Below are 21,713 nucleotides of genomic sequence, written 5' to 3'. Positions count from 1 at the left end.
CTATTATTCTACAATGTAGAAAATAGTACAAATAAAGAAAAACTGTTGAATGAGTATTTGTGTCCAAACTTTTGACTTGTACTGTATGTCTTTTTTTTTTTACCCAATAGGTGCTCTTCTTTGCGAGGCATTGGACAACCTCCCTGGTCTTTGTGGTTGAATCTGAACTCAGTGCTCAACCTTAGAAATAATTGTATGTTTTGGTTACAGAGATGAGGTAGTCATTCAACAATCATGTAAAACACTACTACTGCACTTGTTAAGCACATTTTTACTCCTGCTTATTTAGGCTTGCCATAACAAAGGGGTTGAATACTTATTCACCCAAGACATTTCAGCTTTTCATTTTTAATGAATTTGTAAATTACGAAAAACATAATTCCACTTTGATAATATGGGGTATCGTATGTAGGCCACTGACCAAAACATCTCAATACAATCAATTTTAAATTCAGGTCGTAGCACAACAAAAAAGTGGAAAAAAGGGGTGTGAATACTTTCTGAAGGCACTGCATGACATGCATTATCTGAATTAGGCCACAGAATCATACCTACGGAGGAACGGCTTCTATGGTGGAATTGTTTTGTGTCTTTGAACTTCCGAGTTGGTTTAACGTTAGACCAGAGCAAGCTAACAAGCTTGTGTGTGCAGAGCAGCACTATAATTAAAAACACATCTTACCTTTTTGTAGTTAATAAATCCAATGTGAAACGTGATACCTATAGTATCCCTACCAAGCACTGAAAAAGTCAATTCATTCTTCTTATTAAAACATCTCTCCCTAATTTCTGAATGACACTTGTAACGTTGTCAGTAGGCTATAGTTAACCTATGCTTCAGAGGGGAGGAGTAGGTAGACTAAACACACACACACCCACTGGCAAAGATTTCCAGCTGGCAGGCAGACGCTGGAATAAGTTTGAGTGACAGAGTGAAAGCTTTGCAAAGGCTTGTTATTGTGATTTTTGTGGGATTGGAAAAAAATGCCCGGAGCATAAAATAACGTTAGTAACTAGTGGCCAGCGAAGATTCCAAATCTGAATCACATCCAAACACTATGGCGAGAGCTGAAAACAGCAGTTGGCGGAGAGCATTCCTCAAACGTTGAAGAATTAGAGCAGTTTGCTGCTGAAAAGTAGGCCAAATTGCCAATAAAAAGGTGCAGTAAGCACATTGATGGGTACGAGAACCGTTTGTCTGTAGTTATCTTGGCCAAAACCTGTGCAACCAAATACTAGCTTGGGGACACCAATAATTCTGCCCATGATGTTTGTCTTTATTTTCTAAATAATAAATTGTAAACTTAAAAATGTACTAAAATACATTTGGTTCTGCAATGTTGAAAATCTAAAAGGTGTGGAGAACAAAAGTTTCTCAATGTCAACTTATTTTTCAAGAAATGGGGAATTATATAATGTCCAGGTAGCAGATAATGGACCTTATTTGGTTCTAACTTGGAAAAGTCTGTTAATTTACAATTGTACAATTTATGCTCCCCGCATATAAAAACCACAAAGATAGTAATTTCTATGATTCACAAGGTGGAGGATCATACTGCCTGTAGCCTACTGTACATGGTAAGCAGGTGCGCACCAAAAAAGGCACTTCACTTTTTAGTATGGAAACGGCTGTGAGGATTTTTCCACAATATTCACATCAAAGACACAGAGAGCAATAGTTATGGTGTCTTTTTTGTAACTCTGCCATGGTTCGGTGGACAAAGCCTATGAGAGAAGGGAGGTTTTGTAGGGGTTTAAGATGAACGGCGAAAATAAGGTCTGTGGTAAACACAGGTTTAGGACGTCATACGTTTTGTTGATTTAAGAGTAAGTCATTTAGGAATGTTTTCTTGGGGTGCTCCAAGTTACTATTATATGCGTTTCTGGAATTAAGAAATAGGTAATAGGCTACCTTTAAGAAAAGTGCAAAGATGTCAATATATTTGGCCGCAACTGTATAAATGAACCAAACAGCGGCACCTGGTTTTCATGACCCCTGCTTGAACTTCGAGGGCCATGTCCCAAACAAAGATCAGGCCTAACAAGGCCTCCAGCATTTACGCCCCCCAGGCACGTTTGAAGTAGCCAAGGCTCAGCCTGCCAAATAAAGTTAATTACCACCGTTGCAGTGAGTGATCCTACATCTGCAATGCTTCTACATCTGCATTGCTTGCTGTTTGGGGTTTTAGGCTGGGTTTCTGTATAGCACTTCTGCTGATGCAAAAAGGGCTTAACAAATACATTTGATTGATTCCTCATTAAAAACTCACCTCACGTCTTTCCATAAGAAAGCTATGAAAAAGGAATTCTGTGGTCACTATACATTAAATGTAATCTTTTGAAGAAAATTCCTAGTTGTAATTGTTGATTAAGTAGATCTATAGCTGCATCTTCAAATCAGTTCTTCCAAGTATAGGAACAGGTTCTCTAAAACGCAGGTTATATCCTTACAAACCAAAGAAGAAAACACGCTGCTCTGAGAGCAAGCTTAACCCAAAAAAAGTCAGAGCAACTGGGTGTCATAGTCCCACCTGCAATAACAGGAAAACTAAACACTAGCTCTTTCAGGTCCAGGAAGAAAGACAACTGCAACCTAGAGGGGGAAAAGGAGACCCTGGCCTGACGAAGCTAGAAAGTATTCAAGAGGTTCTGAGAGAGTCTCTCTCTACAAGGTCAGCATCCTAAATGGCACCCTATTCCCTATAGTGCACTACTTTTGACCAGAGCATCTACACAGGGAATACGTTGCCATTTGGTACTCAGCCTCCCTCTACAAGGTCATGCCGTTAAAGCCAATCCATTACATCGAAAGCGTTACACAAAAATTAAACATGAACTCATTTTGAAAACAAATAACATGAAACCCAATATCAATTTAGGTAATTGGTTTTAGTCATAAGGTTATTACAGCCAATGCCTCCCTCTCATCTTCCTGAATAGTGTAATCAATAATATATCATTGCAATCAGCCCTGTGCACAAATATAATATGAGTGCACTTAATGGGATTCCCATTTCACTCATTATCTGCTATCATCGCATGAGGTCAAGAGCTCCACAATGGAGCAGATTGAGCAATCCACCCGCCACCGCCCACCTGCCTCTATTGCAAAGGCACACCTGCAGTGTGCACACCCCCTCAAAATGTATGTGTGGGAGTCTAGTGAAGGCCCATGAACAGCAGCCCCCAGGCCCAGGACTCTGTCTTGTGTTGAGGGGAAAGGGATAAGGGCGTGGTGCTGGAGAGGCCTTGCTGTTCATCTGGTGTCTGGCCACCTCAGTCTTCAACACCTTCGGCCAGGGGAGAGAGACCCAACAAAGAGTTCCTGACCGCTGCTTCCTGTGGGCTACACTGCAAGGGTGAGGCCTCCAGTTAACCTACTTACCACACTAATGGTGGAAAAACGGACCCAGATGCCCCCCTGCTGCCCTGTCAGAACCACACCACGAGTCTCTCTTTTAGGCTCCATTGCAGCTCCCTTGACTTGTAGGCAATGACAACGGTGAACCAACCAGAACCAACGTGGGAGACAGAATTGCAAATGTCGGTGATAAATATGTGAGGTGTCATACTACGGATCCTAAAAATAATTGGACTGGTTGCAATAATGAAGGAAGAGTTGAGAAACTAGACCATAGTTAGCTTGCTCTCCCACAGAAGACAGCATAGAGAGCATGTACAGCGAGTCTGAGGAGAGCTGAGAGTGCGGTAGAGGTTGTCTGGCTGGAGAGGGAGTGGTTAGCGGCCCATATGGTTTTCCTGTGGGGGTTTAGCCTTGTTGGCTCAATGAGTTGACACTGGTGCCCTTTGTCCCTGTCTGGAGTCTGGTATGACACTTGGGTAGGAGTGAATGTGGAGGGGTGGGTCTTGGCCTGTGAACTGTTGGCACTCTGTATTGGGTCACTGCTAGACGGCTGTCTTGGCAGCACAGGGGCAGAGCAGATCCACTGGCTTTAGCTGTGCTCTGCGTGGGGGTCGAGCTGACAAGCTCCCCAAGGCAAGGAGTCTGGTGGTTGATAAGTGGAATACGGTATGAAACGAGAGCCAAGAACCTCCTCTCAGTCGTCCCCACCCAATACCTCAGAGACAGGTTGGCAAATTCGCTTCAGTGTGTTATCAAACCCTCTTCAAAATCTGTGACTGTGCGATATATTTCAAATGTAATATCTTGAGTGGGGATTTACACTGAGTACACAAAACATTAATAACACGTGCTCTTTCCATGACAGAGTGACCAGGTGAAAGCTAGGATCCCTTATTGGTGTCACTTGTTAAATCCACTTCAAACCAGTGAAGATGAAGGGGAGGAGACAAGTTAAAGAAGGATTTTTAAGTCTTGAGACATGGATTGTGTATGTGTGCTATTCAGAGGGTGAATGGGCAAGACAAAAAATGTAAGTGGCTTTGAACAGGGTATGGTATAAGGTGCCAGGTGCACCGGTTTGTGTCAAGAAATACAACGCTGCTGGGTTTTTCACGCTCAACAGATTCCCATGTGTATCAAGAACGGTCCACCACCCAGAGGACATCCAGCCAACTTGACAACTGTGGGAAGTATTGGGTCAACCCTGTTGAACATTTTCAATGCCTACCGAGCTGCAATAATAATAATAATAATAATAATAATAATAATTTGAGTTTAATCAATGCTACAAGTTGTGCTTTACACAAAGACACATACATGATTTGAAAAATGCTGCTCAAAAACGTGGTTAGAGAGGCGAGCCAACAACCAGCAAATCCTAGATGCCATTGCCTACCGTTGTGCCCTTAAGCAAGACACTTAACCCCCTACAACAGCAGCTCCCAGGGCGCACAGTGTGGCAGCCCCCCGCACCAATCCAAAACCTGAATATACTTTGTGTGCAATTGACCAATAAAGTGATCCTAATCATTATGGTGGCTTCAGAAAAGTAGAACTCTGCTGCCATCTGGTGGTTCATAGTATAGAACCACCACAGTATTTTAAACAGGTCATTATCATAAACTTCAACGTCTCTCAATCTTATAGATGTGGTCAAGCCTGATTTACCTCATCTCTCCTTGACGGCCCATCTGAGAACCAACTCTGGATCCTCTGTAGTACGGATCCCTGTAGTCCTCCTGCATACAAAGACAGAGCATGTGTTCAAATGTGTGTGAATAATACAAGACTGCCGAAAAAGACAATCTACTGATAATCAACATACATTCAACAGCTAGGCTACCACTTAAATGGTCCGTTTTAAATTAGTCCAACTGCAAAGAAAGTAAACTAAATCTTAGTTTTCTGAGATCAATATGACAAAGGTCATTATAAAGCTTCACCAACCTGTCGGGGAGTTGGGGAGTTCCTCCCTCGGATGCTCCCGACAATGTCACCATGGTGTCCACGATCACTTCCTGTGTGAATGTTGTCGCTAGGGTATCCTCTATGGTCATCGTCATGGTAACTTTGAATGCCACCATACCGCTTTGTTTCATATTCAAATTCTCTGTCATATTCTTGCTCCGGTCTTGTCACAGCAGTTCTCCTGTCGACAACATTCACAACTCTCTGGTATGTTCCCTAAACAAGAAGCATTACCACATGGATAAGTTTCTTTCAAAAACACAAGTGCAGCGAGACAACATACTTCATGCATGAACGAATAAGTACTCCATGAAGGATGGTCGATGGCCTAATAAACACTCATGTAATGATAATATACACGCGAAAATAATCTTCACCGTCTGCCCAAAGAGTGGATTGTGCTAGAATGACCAGTCACTTACCGCTCTCTCTGAAATAAGCTCATCAGTGGCCTCTCTGATTCGGCTTCGGTCTCGCCTGTACGCCACTGCAAGTAAGGGACAAGCATACAATCACAGCCTTGACAATAATTAACACAAAGGGACGCAAACTAAAATGTGTTAATTGTCCACAAGTAGCTGACGTCTCAAACAAGTATGTACACTAATGCGGCGTTCACATGCTGTCGGAGTAATCGGAAGTTCGGAGCTCCAACTGGGAAGTTTCACTTGAACAACCCTCCAAGTCATAATTACAAGTGGGAAACTCAAAGAAAATGTTGTTACAAGAGTTGTCAAGTTGTGACGTTTCACCACTGACATTTCAACTTTTTGACCAAAAGAGGACAACAAACGGTTTGCGGAGCAGGTAAAAGTAAAATACTTGTCATTCCTCCTTCGTATGGCGGCGACTGCTAGTCAAAACAGTTATTTGGGCTCCACGGGAACATCCAGGAAGTTTGGGTGCAGATGGAGCGAGTGACGCAGATGTCACCTCACTGGCTGTGCTCTTGCGATGGGTTGTAAAATCATTGGCTGCAGAGCAACTCTGCTGTCCTCAGAACTGGATCATTATAAACTGATTCACATTTTCGCCTCATCCTCCCTTGTTAGGCCTAGGCTACTATAGGTGTTGTAGGTAGGTTGCATGTTGCTAGAATAATATGGATATAGGCCTAAGCCAACTACGCATAATTTCTTTCACAAGCTTTCCTCAGCTGTAGCCTAAGTTTTTTCTTTTTCTTCTCCTCATTAAATTATTCCATCTTGGTATTGTTTGCTCAATTTCAGTTCTTGTGGCTGAACATACAGTTGAAGTCGGAAGTTTACATACACCTTAGACAAATACATTTCAACTCAGTTTTTCACAATTCCTGACATTTCGATCCTAGTAAAAATTCCCTGTCTTAGGTCGGTTAGGATCACCACTTTATTTTAAGAATGTGAAATGTCAGAATAATAGTAGAGAATGATTGATTTCAGCTTTTATTTCTTTCATCACATTCCCAGTGGGTCAGAAGTTTATACACTCAATTAGTATTTGGTAGCATTGCCTTTAAATTGTTTTAACTTGTGTGAAATGTTTTAGGTAGCCTTCCACAAGCTTCCCACAATAGTTGGGTGAATTTTGGCCCATTCCTCCTGGCAGAGCTGGTGCAATTGAGTCAGGTTTGTAGGCCTCCTTGCTCTCTCACTTTTTCAGTTCTGCCCACATATGTTCTATAGGATTGAGGTCAGTGCTTTGTGATGACCACTCCAATACCTTGACTTTGTTGTCCTTAAGCCATTTTGTCACAACTTTGGAAGTATGCTTGGGGTAGTTGTCCATTTGGAAGACCCATTTGCGACCAAGCTTTAACTTCCTGACTTACGTCTTGAGATGTGGCTTCATTATATCCACATCATTTTTCCTGCCTCATGATGCCATCTATTTTTTTTAAGTGCACCAGTCCCTCCTGCAGCAAGGCACCCACACACTATGATGCTGCCACCACCGTGTTTCGCGGTTGGGATGGTGTTCTTCGGCTTGAAAGCCTCCCCCTTTCTCCTCCAAACATAATGATGGTCGTTATGGCCAAACAGTTCTATTTTTGTTTCATCAGACCAGAGGACATTTCTCCAAAAAGTACAATCTTTGTCCCCGTGTGCAGTTGCAAACCGTAGTAGGGCTTTTTTAATGGCGGTTTTGGAGCAGTGGCTTCTTCCTTTCAAGTTATGTCGATATAGGACTCGTTTTACTGAGGAAATAGATACTTTTGTACCCGTTTCCTCCAGCATCTTAAACAGGGTCCTTTGCTGTTCTGGGATTGATTTGCACTTTTCGCACCAAAGTACATTCATCTCTAGACCGAACGCGTCTCCTTCCTGAGCGGTATGACAGCTGCGTGGTCCCATGGTGTTTGTACTTGCGTACTATTGTTTGTACAGATGAACGTGGTACCTTCAGGCGTTTGGAAATTGCTCCCAAGGATGAACCAGACTTGTGGAGGTCTACAAATTTGTTTCTGAGGTCTTGGCTGATATCTTTTGATTTTCCCATGATGTCAAGCAAAGAGGCACTGAGTTTTAAGGTAGGTCTTGAAATACATCCACAGGTACACCTCCAATTGACTCAAATTATGTCAATTAGCCCATCAGAAGCTTCTAAAGCCATTACATCATTTTCTGGAATTTTCCAAGCTGTTTAAAGGCACAGTCAACTTAGTGCATGTAAACTTCTGACCCACTAGAATTGCGATACAGTGAATTATAAGTGAAATAATTTGTCTGTAATCAATTGTTGGAAAAATGACTTGTGTCATGCACAAAGTAGATGTCCTAACCGACTTGCCAAAATCATAGTTTGTTAACAAGACATTTGTGGAGTGGTTTAAAAACGAGTTTTAATGACTCCAACCTAAGTGTATGTAAACTTCCGACTTCAACTGTATTTGTCATTCAAAATAAATCTGTGAATGAGTATAGCACAGAATCCAACTTTCATAATTATTCCCATAGAAAAGCTGCAACTTTAGGACAATAAACACCTTATAGGAATAATTTGGAAAATACTCTAAATAACTTTAATTTGTCTTAATGCTTTTAAGATATTTCAGTGAGTAGGGTTAGGCTTTTAGTCGTTTGGTTTGTAATGGCAAGGAGGGGATGATTATTATTATTTTTTATTTGAATGCATGTATCATTTGTTTTAATGCTTTGCTCAACTTTCAAGTTTGTTCAAACTTCTCACTAGATTTGTATCTCTCTCTCACTCATTATTACCGTAGGCCTCCCATGTTTATGGGTTATTCAAAAAAACAAACTTTCGGAGATTCATTCATTCACTCATTCGTTTGATCATGAATACGGTAAAACGGTCACCACGACAGCCCTACTTGTGTGACAAGAAGCTGCAATCCTACGGTCGGCAACTAAATCCTTGACGTTTCGCCTGTGAACTGTTAAATAGGAGACTGAGGTTGCGCTGAGATCAAGCTAGCTAAAATGCTATTGGTTGAAGTATTGGTCCGACTTCAAAAGCAACTAAACACAATCATGTTGGAATACCCAGTTTCCCACAAGCACATGAATGCCTCATTAGACAGTACACAGTGTAGTGTGTGCACTAGGGAGACTTAAGTAACGTTTATACTCTGACAAACAGAGATTGCACATCAAACTATTAAAGTATCTGAGCTAGGCATCAGGGTTACAGTACAACTGTCCCTTCATATTGTGCACACTGATTTTTCAGTTACTGTAGTGTGGTAGAGCTGTAGCTAACTTACTCCAAGTTGCTGAAGGGCTCCTCAATGTGGTGTGGGACGTGGAGAATGTAAAACCTGCAAATATTGATTAATATTTAGGAATTATCGAGTTGTCTATGGAGTGTATTGACACAAATGTGGTTGATATTCAAAAACTAGGATACAAGACACAGAAAGAAAAATTGCACATGTAAACAAAATCAACGGGGGCATATTCATTACATCTCTTAAACAGAAGAACCTACCTGAATTACACCACACAGTTGCTAACGACAGAATTCAGGCAGCTAGGGCCCTCAGTTTAATTACGTTTGCTTCCGTTTAAGAAACGTTTCGCAACAGTGTTTAATGAATCCGACTCCGATGATTAATAATGTTTCTATATGAACACCCCAAGTCAATTGCAATGATAGGGTCTCTCGCTAGTAATTTACAAACAATTGGATAGTTACTGAAGTTAGCCTAGCTAGCTTGCAAAGAGATGCTGGCCAATGCTAGCTAGCGTACACTGAAGCTGTTGTTGCTAGGAAAACCAACTTACCAGTTGAACGTGCTCTGTGTATTAGTATTAAAGGTAGTCTTGCACTTTTTGCGATAAAGTAGTAGAGTTTTTTTTATATAGTTCCAAACCTTTCTGCATGTGCAACATTTGACAACAAACACCACGAGCAAAATTCAACCTCTTCCTCGTCAGTGTTTGATTGGAGACGTGCAGTATGTTACGCGGAGTTTACCGCCGCCTATCTTCTTCTTCGACCTTTTTTTCTTCGGCGGCGGTTGGTATCCAACGTATAACTCTCTTCTACCTTGCTTGAATAAAAATATATATATAATAATAAAATAAACAAATACCCTACCATCTAACACTTATACTCACAAAAAATAAAATTATAATAAATAAATAAACATCATATTTCGGGCCAACAGCCTGAAAGGACGGGATACCGCCACTTAACACACCCGTCCGATGTCAAGTCTCGCACAACCAAATACCTCTCTGCAGCTGCCACCGCCACCTCAATTTTCAGAGACTTACGTTCCGTCCCTGCAGTACAGTTGATAACCTTTGCTATAAAAGCTAAAAATCCAATCTTACTGAAACATATACTGGGGTGGCAGGTAGCCTAGTGGTTAGAGCCTTGGGTCAGTAACTAAAAAGTTGCTGGATCGAGTCCCCGAGCTGACAAGGTAAAAATCTGTCGTTCCGCCCATGAACAAGGCAGTTAACCCAATGTTCCCTGGTAGGCTGTCATTGTACATAAGAATTTGTTCTTAACTGACTTGCCTAGTTAAATAAAGGTTAAAAAAAGCACTTGTTTGTTTATCCATCTGTACTGGTAGGATCCCTCCCATCTTCCTCTACATTCTTTTTTGCCTCAGCATATGAAAACTTCTGCACTACTTTAACCCTGGAAACCTGAACCTGAACATTTCTGATCCCCAGCCCCATGGGTATCCATATAATTAACACATACCACTACTTTCCCCAATGTTACACATTCCTTTGTCTCATGCTCTTCTGCACACTTCTCACACCTAGGAGATTCCTCCTACTCACTGCTGCCACATGCCCATAAGCTTGAAATTTACATTTAAGTCATTTAGCAGACGCTCTTATCCAGAGCAACTTACAAATTGGTGCATTCACCTTATGATATCAAGAGTGACATCATTGATGTATACAGAGAAGAGAGTCGGCCCGAGGATTGAACCCTGTGGCACACCCATAGAGACTGCCAGAGGTCCGGACAACAGGCCCTCCGATTTGACACATTGAACTCTATCAGTAGTTGGTAAACCAGGCGAGGAAATCATTTGAGAAACCAATGCTGTCGAGTCTGCCAATAAGAATGTGGTGATTGACAGAGTCGAAAGCCTTGGCCAGGTCGATGAATACGGCTGCACAGTAATGTCTCTTATCGATGGAGGTTATGATGTCGTTTAGGACCTTGAGCGTGGATGAGGTGCACCCATGACCAGCTTTGAAACCAGATTGCATAGCGGAGAAGGTACGGTGGGATTCGAAATGGTCGGTAATCTGTTTGTTATCTTGGCTTTCCAAGACCTTAGAAAGACAGGGTAGGCTAGATTTAGGTCTGTAGCAGTTTGGGTCTAGAGTGTCACCCCCTTTGAAGAGGGGGATGACCGCGGCAGCTTTCCAATCTTTGGGATTCTCAGACGATACGAAAGAGAGGTTCAACAGGCTAGTAATAGGGGTTGCAACAATTTCGGCAAATCATTTTAGAAAGAGAGGGTCCAGATTGCCTAGCCTGGGTGATTTGTAGGGGTCCAGAATTTGCAGCTCTTTCAGAACATCAGCTATCTGGATTTGGGTGAAGGAGAAATGGTGGGGGCTTGGGCGGGTTGCTGTGGAGGGTGCCGGGCAGTTGACCGGGGTAGGGGTTGCCAGGTGGAAAGCATGGCCAGCCATAGAGAAATGCTTATTGAAATTCTCAATTATAGTTGCAAATACATGCTAAAAAGCCCAAATAGGACCTCGCTAGCTTGTGCTTGGCTTTACCCACCTCCTCTCTTGTTCTGCCCAGTATGCTTTATTTGCTCCTACTGCGAACGACACCGATGAACTGTCTTGGGTTAGTTATAAACAGCTTTGGTACCGTCAAAAAGCAAACCCTCATCCGCACACCTATGGGTTCGTATCCCCCCCCCACACACACACACACAGTTGCACACACCAACTGATTAAGGAATACCTGGGATAGGATAAAGTAATCCTTCTAACCCCCCCCCCTTAAAAGATTTAGATGCACTTTTGTAAAGTGGTTGTTCCACTGGATATTATAAGGTGAATGCACCAATTTGTAAGTCGCTCTGGATAAGAGCGTCTGCTAAATGACTTAAATGTAAAATGTAAATGTAAATGATTAATGGAATGCTGAATGTTTTAGTTGTACTTTTAGTTGTACAATGTTTTAGTTGTAGTTAATACAAATATTGTTGTTGATCATTTTAATGTACGTAATGAAGGAGTAAGTCAATTTAAAAAGTGTCTACAGAAGACGCAAGACTCAGGAGTCATTTGGAGGGTTGCTGTCACAAAACCAAGTAAAGGACAGCATGTGCTTTTTAAAGTAAGGCCACATCAGGAACACTGTCATGTCACACACATACTCACTCACATACTCACTCACTCACTCACTCACTCACTGACACACACATTTCTTGTTTGTTTAGTCTCTTGCTATTTATGGTATCCTATGCAATCCCAGTAAATAGTTTTGCTGTTTTGAAGAAATTAAAAGAATAAACTCCCGACATTTTGTTCAGACTCATTGTAAGTGTCAATACAATGTTGCCGTCAGTTCCCAAACAGCCAATGACAGAAGACTGCCCATTATCAAACTAATTCATTACTGTATTTAATTATTAAAAAATATGTAACAACATTCCAAACTTGTTTAACATTTTCTAGTCCAAATATGGCATGAATACGCTCCATGTGTCGGTTTGCGACGCTTTCAATTGGGGACTTTTATTTTGAAGGCAAACCGCAAACTCCACACGGAGGACGACGATCACCGGTGACCATGGCAACGGAGTAAACAAACATTTTCAACGTGTGAAAAGCATGCATAAACGTTTTTACAGTCAACAAAAATGATTTACCCCAAAATAGATTAGAAAACAATAGTTTGTATTGTTATACGTTATTCTGTAAACCTGTAATGTAATGTTAGACTGTTAATTAGCTAGCTAGTGTGGCAAACTAGCATTTTTTTTTTGTCAAGCTGATACTTTTTTTCTTATTTTATGAAACTTTTAAAAGTGTTTAAAAATATATGGAATTGTAATTATACGTTCGAAATGCATATTTAGCTAAGTACATAACTCATGGCGCGTTCAAGATAACTGGGAACTTTGAAAAATACGAGGTCAAATTATGACTTCTGTGATTTTCAGGTTGGAGCTCGAAAAAGAGGCCCGAGGTCCGGAGTTGGAATTCCGAGTTGGATGACCATTTAAAACGAATTTTCGCAGTCGCAACTGTTTTTTCCCGAGTTCCCAGATGTCTTCAACAATTTGAATTCGGAAATCAGAGATTTCTGACTTCCCCGTTTTCGTGAACGCTGCAACAATGTTACGTTGTGTCGAGCGTGGGTAATGCGAATGCACCTCAACCAATAAAAACGTGTGATGGGCGGGACCGGGACGTTTAGTGTGCAGCGGCGAGGGGTACTTTGAGTGCCTAAAGAGAGTGATTGGGTAGGCGTTGCCACGTGATCATCATCCTTCCACTGGCGTTCTACGACAGCAGAGAGCGGCGTTGGTAATTTCCCCGTCAAATTAATCTATATTGAGTTCAAACAAATAAAGGTTTCATACGATGGGAGACAAGAAGAGCCCCACAAGGTAAAATTACATATTTATCTAGAAAAATTGCCAGAAAATGTGATGAACACTTGTAAACAGGGTGCGACCAATGGATGCGTAGCGCTAGCTACATTGTAGCTTCATGGCGGCTGACTGGCTCTTTTATGCCGGGGCCACCGTGTGTCAAATAGAAGAGTTTTACCTCGTAAATCTGACCATACGGCTCAAATAAGTGTCATTTGTATTGTTGTGTTTTTGTACAAATACACATCAATGACTGTTACCTAAAATGGCTATGCTGACAGTGACGCTCCCCTTATCGTGTGTGTGTGTGTGTGTGTGTGTGTGTGTGTGTGTGTGTGTGTGTGTTTTGTTGTTGTTGTGTTTGAAGGCCGAAGCGGCAACCCAAGCCCTCTTCTGATGATGCCTACTGGGACTGTAGCGTATGTACTTTCAGGAACACCGCCGAAGCTTTCAAGTGTATGATGTGCGATGTCAGAAAGGGAACGTCAACACGGTAAGAAGGGTTTCCACTAGATGCCACAAGTCTAAATTGTCTATATCGTAACAATTTATGAAAATAAACATTTGCTTTTTGGTCGTTATTTAAGGTTAGCAGTGTGGTTGAGATTAGGTTTAAAATCACATTTTAGAACATACATTTCAGAAATAGGCGGGGTTTATAACTTTGTGGCTGTGGTAACTAGTGATGATGTCCAGACAGTTTGACTTTTGGATGTAAACCTATCGTGCAGATTATTCATAAATCATTGTAATTGTAGCCTAAATTCAAGTGGTTATTTTGAGTGAGCCATTTCTATTATGGGGGCATTATTTGACAGATTATATGGTGTAGTTCGTCTGACAGATTGTGTCAAATGTGTTGTTTTTATCAATAAAGGGATAAAACAACAAGTTTGAACCCTTCTAAATGAACATTTCTGAAGATGTCCGGAGCCGTGCACAGAACTTAACCCACTGAGCACAAATGTCAGGTGTATGCATTCCTGTACCCTCAATATGTTGTCGCTATGCAGCATTTATCTATGTGCAGTGTGCTTCCTTATGATAGTCCCCCCCCCCCATACATGCATACAATTCATCATACACTAGAAATCTAGAAAAACAAGTCACAGGACCCCTGTATATTTTCAGTGTGCATAAATATGCAGTGCATATATGTATGTACCTGCTGCTCATGGCCTAATATCTAATATTAATAATCACTAATCTGTTTCTAGGAAGCCTCGCCCTGTCTCCCAAATGGTTGCCCAGCAAGTCACTGCACAGTTTGCTTCACCCACACAACCCAAAAAAGAGAAGAAGGAGAAATCGGAGAAAGAGAAGAGTGAAAAGGAACCAACACAGAAAAAGAACAGCCACAAGAAGATGAGGTAAGGATTGAACTGTTGGAACAACATATTCTTAGTTACTATGAAGGTTGGAGAACATCTGAATCATCTCATTTTATTATGATTATTACATTCTATCAAAATCATTTACAGGTTCCAAGTGACCCCCTCCTAGTATCCTACTAGCCATACTATTGACTCTCATCCTGTGCTATTAATGACAATATACAGTGGGTATCAGTATTCACCCCCTTTGTATTTTTTCACATTTTGTGTTAAAGTGTGATTGAAATGGATTACATTTTTTATTTATTTATTGATCTACACAAGATACACTAATGTTGAAGTGAAAAGAACATTCACAAAATTTTTATTTTTATAACAGAAATATAGACTTTGCTTAAGTATTCACCCTCTTTGTTTTGGCAAGCCTAAATTAGATCAGGATTAAACAAATGACATCCCGATACATATACTACTGTTCAAAAGTTTGGAAATGTCCTTGTTTTTGAAAGAAAAAAAACTTTTTTTTTGTCCATTTAAAATAACAGGAAATTGATCAGAAATACAGTGTAGACATTGTTCATGTTGTAAATGACTATTGTAGCTGGAAACGGCAGATTCTTTTTTGGATTATCTTCATAGGCGTACAGTGGCCCATTATCCGCAGCCATCACTTCTGTGTTCCAATGGCACGTTGTGTTAGCTAATCCAAGGTCATCATTTTAAAAGGCTAATTGATCATTAGAAAACCCTTTTGCAATTCTGTTAGCACAACTGAAAACTGTTGTTCTGATTAAAGAAGCAATAAAACTGTCCTTCTGTAGACTAGATGAGTATCTGCAGCATCAGTGGGTTTGATTAAAGGCTCAAAATGGCCCGAAACAAAGTACTTTCTTCTGAAACTCATCAGTCTATTCTTGTTCTGAGAAATGAAGGCTATTCCATGCGAGAAATTGCCAAGAAAATGAAGATCTCATACAACGCTGTGTTCTACTCCCTTCACAGAACAGCGCAAACTGGCTCTAACCGGAATAGAAAGAGTAGTGGGAGGCCCCAGTGCACAACTGAGCAAGAGGACAAGTACATTAGTGTCTAGTTAGAGAAACAGACGCCTCACAAGTCCTCAACTGGCAGCTTCATTAAATAGTACCCTGCAAAACACCAGTCTCAACAGTGAAGAGGCGACTCTGGGATGCTGGCCTCCTAGGCAGAGTTCCTCTGTCCAGTGTCTGTGTTCTTTTGCCCATCTTAATCTTTTCTTTTTATTGGCCAGTCTGAGATCTAGGCAGAGTTGCAAAGAAAAAGCCATATCTCAGACTGGCCAATAAAAAAAGATGGGCAAAAGAACACAGACATCAGACAGAGGGACTCTGCCTAGAAGGCCAGCATCCCAGAGTCACCTCTTCACTGTTGACGTTGAGACTGGTGTTTTGCGTGTACTATTTAATGAAGCTGCCAGTTGAGGACTTGTGAGGCGTCTGTACGAGATCCTTAGTTTCTTGGCAATTTCTCGCATGGGATAGCCTTCATTTCTCAGAACAAGAATAGACTGATGAGTTCAGAAGAAAGTTCTTTGTTTCTGGCCATTTTGAGCCTGTAATCGAACCCACAAATGTTGACGCTCCCAGATACTCAACTAGTCTAAAAAAGGCCAGTTTTGCTTCTTTAATCAGAACAACAGTTTTCAGCTGTGCTAACATAATTGCAAAAGGGTTTTCTAATGATCAATTAGCCTTTTTAAAATGATAACCTTGGATTGGCTAACAACATGCCATTGGAACACAAGAGTGATGGTTGCTGATAATGGGCCTTTGTACACGTATGTAGAGATTCCATAAAAAAATCAGCAGTTTCAGCTACAATGTTAACGTAAATGACTAATGTCTACACTGTATTTCTGACCAATTTGATGTTATTTTAATGGATCAAAAACGTGCTTTTCTTTAAAAAAATACATTTCTAAGTGACCCCAAACTTTTGAACGGTAGTGTACATCTGTAAGGTCCCTCAGTCTAGTATTGCATTTCAAGCAAAGATTAAACTACAAAGACCAGGGAGCTATTCAAAAGCCTCAAAGAAGGGCAGTGATTGGTAGATGGGTAACAATAACAAATCAGACACTGAATCTAAGCGTGGATGATGTATTAAACCACCCAGACAAATCAAAGATACAATCGAACTGAGCTGCAGGACAGGAAGGAGATTGCTCAGTTTTGACTTAAAATCTGCTATAACATCAATGTCAAGACTTAAAAATTGCTGTCTAGCTATGATCACCAACAACTTGGCAGAGCATGAAGAATGTGAAAATGTCTTAGATTTGGGGCTCACGTGCTGACCAGACCGGACACGTCGTGTGCGCGAGCGTCGCAAAATAAATGTAGAAATCCATGTTATTCAATTATTGCACCCACCCACACTGCTCGCGTGCGCCAACGAGCGTCTGCGATGCCAAGGGCTAAAATAGAACTCCTTTTTATTTCTGACGCAGATCACGCTGAAAGTCCTGCCTCTTCCATCTCCTCATTGGTTATACCCACGTGGGTGATTGAAAGACGAACTGTTTTGCCGGTTGTCGTGGTAATACTATGAAAGTGTAGATGCCGATCACCATATAAGTTCAAAGATGAAAAAGCCTGGAAGGAGGAGAGATGACTAGAAATGATTCGGTTGGCCATTTTATTTGTGGATTAATTGTCGGAGTAGGGGACCTTGTGCATGTCAGGTAAAATAGCAACTCAACGTTTATATCCCAGGACAAATTAGCTAGCAAAAGCAAGTGCAAGGTAACTAGCTAAATTGCCATACATGTTTAATGCTTTTCGACCTGTCCCCAAATTAATGTCATTGGTTCAGAGTTTGTTTTGATATTTTAACCTGCGTTTGGTGTAGGGGGACAAAATAAATGTATGCACGATGGCGCACGCGCGCAGCCCGTTTGGGTTCCGTGTTAGACACACCAATAGCGTGTGTCTAACATCTGATTTTGTAATTTGTGCACCGATTTTACTAAGGCCAAACTTCTTTAAGAAAACAGCCCTAACGTTGGAAACAAACCTCATTATGTTGTCATCCAGAGTCACATTTATTTATTTTCTAAGCTATAGCTCAGTATCTTACAGCAGGGTTTTAAAGGACCCACCCAAGTTTGGTCTGCTTCATGCATTCATTTTTGTCATGGAAACAATATTGAAATACTAGTATTGTTCCGAGCTTAGATTTTACATGTAGGGGTGCGTGCGCGCAACTCAATATTAGGAAGATGTCTTTTAATATTTTGAGAGTATTTTGTGTAATCTTTGACAAACTACAATTAAATACATTCCAATCCCACTTTGTAAAACAGTAAAATGTGAATAAATCCAAGGGGATGAACACTTATGATACCTACTATATATCCACCCATACTTCTCTGTCCCCATCCCAGGCCCAGGTTAAAAAACGTGGACCGGAGCAGTGCCCAACACCTAGAGGTAACGGTGGGTGACCTGACGGTCATAATCACAGACTTTAAGGAGAAAACCAAGCCCGCCTCCACTCCTTCCAGTGCCGCCTCGGCAGACCAGCACAGCCAGAGTGGCAACACCAGTTCTGACAACACTGAAAGGGGGGTGTCCCGGTCGTCCTCGCCGCGGGGGGAGGGGTCCTCAGTTAACAGCGAGAGTCACTAATCTCCCTCCCTCTACCATTTCCTCCCTCCTCACCTAACATAGTCTTGTGGAACCAGACAAGTGTGTCTCTGAATATTGCGTACAAGTCTGGCATGCAAGATTACACCCAACGCTACATACACCCTTATGTCTCCCCCATATCCATCACCCCACACGCCAACCCAACATTAACATGCACACATTGTATAATAATAAAATAAAACGTATGTATTATGAGGCTGGTGCTGGGAGGACGCTGTGTATCATCAACGAATTGGTTTCAGCCAATATCTGGGTCGTGTTCATTAGGCAGCAAGCAGAAGAAAATTGACAAACTGGAAGGTAATACCTGGACTTATCCAATAAATAAGAAACGATCATGTTTGTTTTCTGTTGCACAACGTTTTAAAACATTTTGTTATGGTGTGCCCTAATGAAAATGACCATGGCCTGAGTGAACTGAACTGAAGCTGGGTCTTGACTGTGTTGAATGAACCCTGCCTTGCATGCACAGCTAGCTGAGTGATGCCATGGGATCTGATGGTATTTACTTACAACACCTCAGTGTCATCCCTCATCACACACTTAGTGGTTGGTTGGTTTCTGTCTCTTACCGATGTGGACTATTGCAGAGTAAAAGAGTGCTTTAGCTACAGAGGAATACGAATATGCATTATGAGTAGGGTTGCAAAATTCTGGTAACTTACCCAAAATCCATAGGTTTTCCAGAAATCATCTGGATGATTCCCCGACTCAGAGAATAAGTAGGAAATTCAGGATTCCTCCAACTGGAAAACCTGGGAATTTTGGAAAAGTTACCAAAATTTGCAACAACCCTAATTATGAGAGAATAAATGTGAAGCGAGTGGTCCATCTCTTGATTGTAGATTGACAAAGATTCATTTTGTTAGCAGCAGATTGCACCTGCTGGCATATGGTGTGCATTAATTAATGAGAAGATATTGGACCAGTTTCCCAGATACAGAGTAGTCCTTGACTAATCACTTTGAATGGAGAATCTCCATTGAACATTTTTCTTAGTCCAACAGTAGGCTGAATCTGTGTCTGGGAAACAGGCCCATTGTTTTATAAAGCATTTCAGTTTGGCCAACATTTTACTGCACATGTTACTGAATCATATCACTGCTTTATGTTACTGGTTATAACCAGCCATGTTGTCATATGTACATCAATGAGCATCTCAATTATTGCGTTACTATTTAATGTTTGATTCACAATTGAGAATATTGTTATGAAGTATGCTTCTCTTCCACAAGTTTGTAGAGTCAAGCATGCTGTCATCCAACAGTGGTTTATATTGAAAATATGAAATAAAACTAAACTGATAGGTTCATCAGTCAGACTTGAGTTTCCTCCATTTGTGCTCAGTGGATGGCAGATGGGTCTTCACCATAGACTTTTATGGCTGCGTTTACATGGGTAACCAATTTCTGATATTTTTTTTCCCATGAATTGGTCTTTTGACCAATCAGATCAGCTCTGAAAAAGATCTGATGTAAAAAATATTTGTGGAAGAAACATCTGAATTGGGCTGCCTATTTAAATGCAGCCCAAGCTCCTCACACAGGAGACTGTATTTGGGATATTCATTTTTATAACCTATTTACAAGTACTGTATCTGCTAGAGTCTGGATAACTTGACATGTTTGGGAATTTTGTTAGAAATAGGTCTTTCTGGGCCTCCTGAGTGGCGCAGCGGTCTGATTCACTGCGTCACCGTGCTTGAGGCGTCACTACAGACCCGGGTTTGATCCCAGGCTGTGTCACAACCGGCCTTGACCGGGAGTCCCATAGGGTGGCGCAAAATTAGCCCAGCGCTGTCTGGGTTAGGGGAGGGTTTGGCCGGGGGGCTTTACTTGGCTCATTGCGCTCTAGCGACTCCTTGTGGTGGGCTGGGTGCCTGCAGGCTGACCTCCGTCGTTAGGTGAACAGTGTTTTCTCTGACACATTGATGCTTCCGGGTTAAGCGGCCAGGTTATTAAGAAGAGCGGTTTGGCGGGTCATGTTTCAGAGGACGTATGCCTCTCCCAAGCCTGTTGGAATTGCAGCAATGAGACAAGATCGAAAAAGGGGGTAAAATATAATGTAAAAAAAAAATATATGTATATATATATATATATATATATATACTGCTCAAAAAAATAAAGGGAACACTAAAATAACACATCCTAGATCTGAATGAATGGAATAATCTTATTAAATACTTTTTTCTTTACATACTTGAATGTGCTGACAACAAAATCACACAAATAATCAATGGAAATCCAATTTATCAACCCATGGAGGTCTGGATTTGGAGTCACACTCAAAATTAAAGTGGAAAACCACACTACAGGCTGATCCAACTTTGATGTAATGTCCTTAAAACAAGTCAAAATGAGGCTCAGTAGTGTGTGTGTGGCCTCCACGTGCCTGATTGACCTCCCTACAACGCCTGGGCATGCTCCTGATGAGGTGGCGGATGGTCTCCTGAGGGATCTCCTCCCAGACCTGGACTAAAGCATCCGCCAACTCCTGCACAGTCTGTGGTGCAACGTGGCGTTGGTGGATGGAGCGAGACATGATGTCACAGATGTGCTCAATTGGATTCAGGTCTGGGGAACGGGCGGGCCAGTCCATAGCATCAATGCCTTCCTCTTGCAGGAACTGCTGACACACTCCAGCCACATGAGGTCTAGCATTGTCTTGCATTAGGAGGAACCCAGGGCCAACCGCACCAGCATATGGTCTCACAAGGGGTCTGAGGATCTCATCTCGGTACCTAATGGCAGTCAGGCTACCTCTGGCGAGCACATGGAGGGCTGTGCGGCCCCCCAAAGAAATGCCACCCCACACCATGACTGACCCACTGCCAAACCGGTCATGCTGGAGGATGTTGCAGGCAGCAGAACGTTCTCCACGGCGTCTCCAGACTCTGTCACGTCTGTCACATGTGCTCAGCGTGAACCTGCTTTCATCTGTGAAGAGCACAGGGCGCCAGTGGCGAATTTGCCAATCTTGGTGTTCTCTGGCAAATGCCAAACGTCCTGCACGAGGGCCCACCTGTGGACGCCGGGCCCTCATACCACCCTCATGGAGTCTGTTTCTGACCGTTTGAGCAAACACATGCACATTTGTGGCCTGCTGGAGGTCATTTTGCAGGGCTCTGGCAGTGCTCCTCCTTGCACAAAGGCGGAGGTAGCGGTCCTGCTGCTGGGTTGTTGCCCTCCTACGGCCTCCTCCACGTCTCCTGATGTACTGGCCTGTCTCCTGGTAGCGCCTCCATGCTCTGGACACTACGCTGACAGACACAGCAAACCTTCTTGCCACAGCTCGCATTGATGTGCCATCCTGGATGA

At 41.9% G+C, this 21,713-nt stretch overlaps 2 protein-coding genes across 4 annotated transcripts in view; one reads left to right on the top strand and one right to left on the bottom strand.

Moving 5' to 3' along the window:
• The window catches only part of LOC106573092 (periphilin-1), a 42,327-nt gene extending 32,495 nt beyond the window's left edge, over positions 1-9,832 (bottom strand). For 2 of the 3 annotated variants that reach the window (XM_014147786.2, XM_014147789.2), the window contains exons 1-5: positions 9,559-9,832; positions 9,039-9,092; positions 5,755-5,819; positions 5,312-5,548; positions 5,033-5,103 (exon numbers count right to left, since the gene is read on the bottom strand). In XM_014147786.2, the coding sequence (XP_014003261.1) occupies positions 5,033-5,103; positions 5,312-5,548; positions 5,755-5,819; position 9,039 (374 nt within the window). In that variant the 5' untranslated portion in view covers positions 9,040-9,092; positions 9,559-9,832. Of the gene's footprint in view, positions 1-5,032; positions 5,104-5,311; positions 5,549-5,754; positions 5,820-9,038; positions 9,093-9,262; positions 9,503-9,558 lie in introns of those variants that run through there. The other variant, XM_014147788.2, reaches the window with a different exon arrangement.
• A 3,382-nt stretch (positions 9,833-13,214) lies between these two features.
• On the top strand, positions 13,215-19,715 carry LOC106573089 (YY1-associated factor 2). The gene is made up of 4 exons (XM_014147783.2): positions 13,215-13,388; positions 13,741-13,866; positions 14,591-14,743; positions 18,132-19,715. Exons 1-4 carry the CDS (start codon positions 13,363-13,365, stop codon positions 18,373-18,375), a joined length of 549 nt encoding a protein of 182 aa, XP_014003258.1. The 5' UTR covers positions 13,215-13,362; the 3' UTR covers positions 18,376-19,715.
• Positions 19,716-21,713: the final 1,998 nt, after the last annotated feature.

This window comes from Salmo salar, chromosome ssa16 (assembly GCF_905237065.1).
Source record: "Salmo salar chromosome ssa16, Ssal_v3.1, whole genome shotgun sequence".
Taxonomy (NCBI): Eukaryota; Metazoa; Chordata; class Actinopteri; order Salmoniformes; family Salmonidae; genus Salmo; species Salmo salar.
Note: the sequence above shows the minus strand (reverse complement) of the source record. Positions and strands in the feature narration are given on the sequence as shown.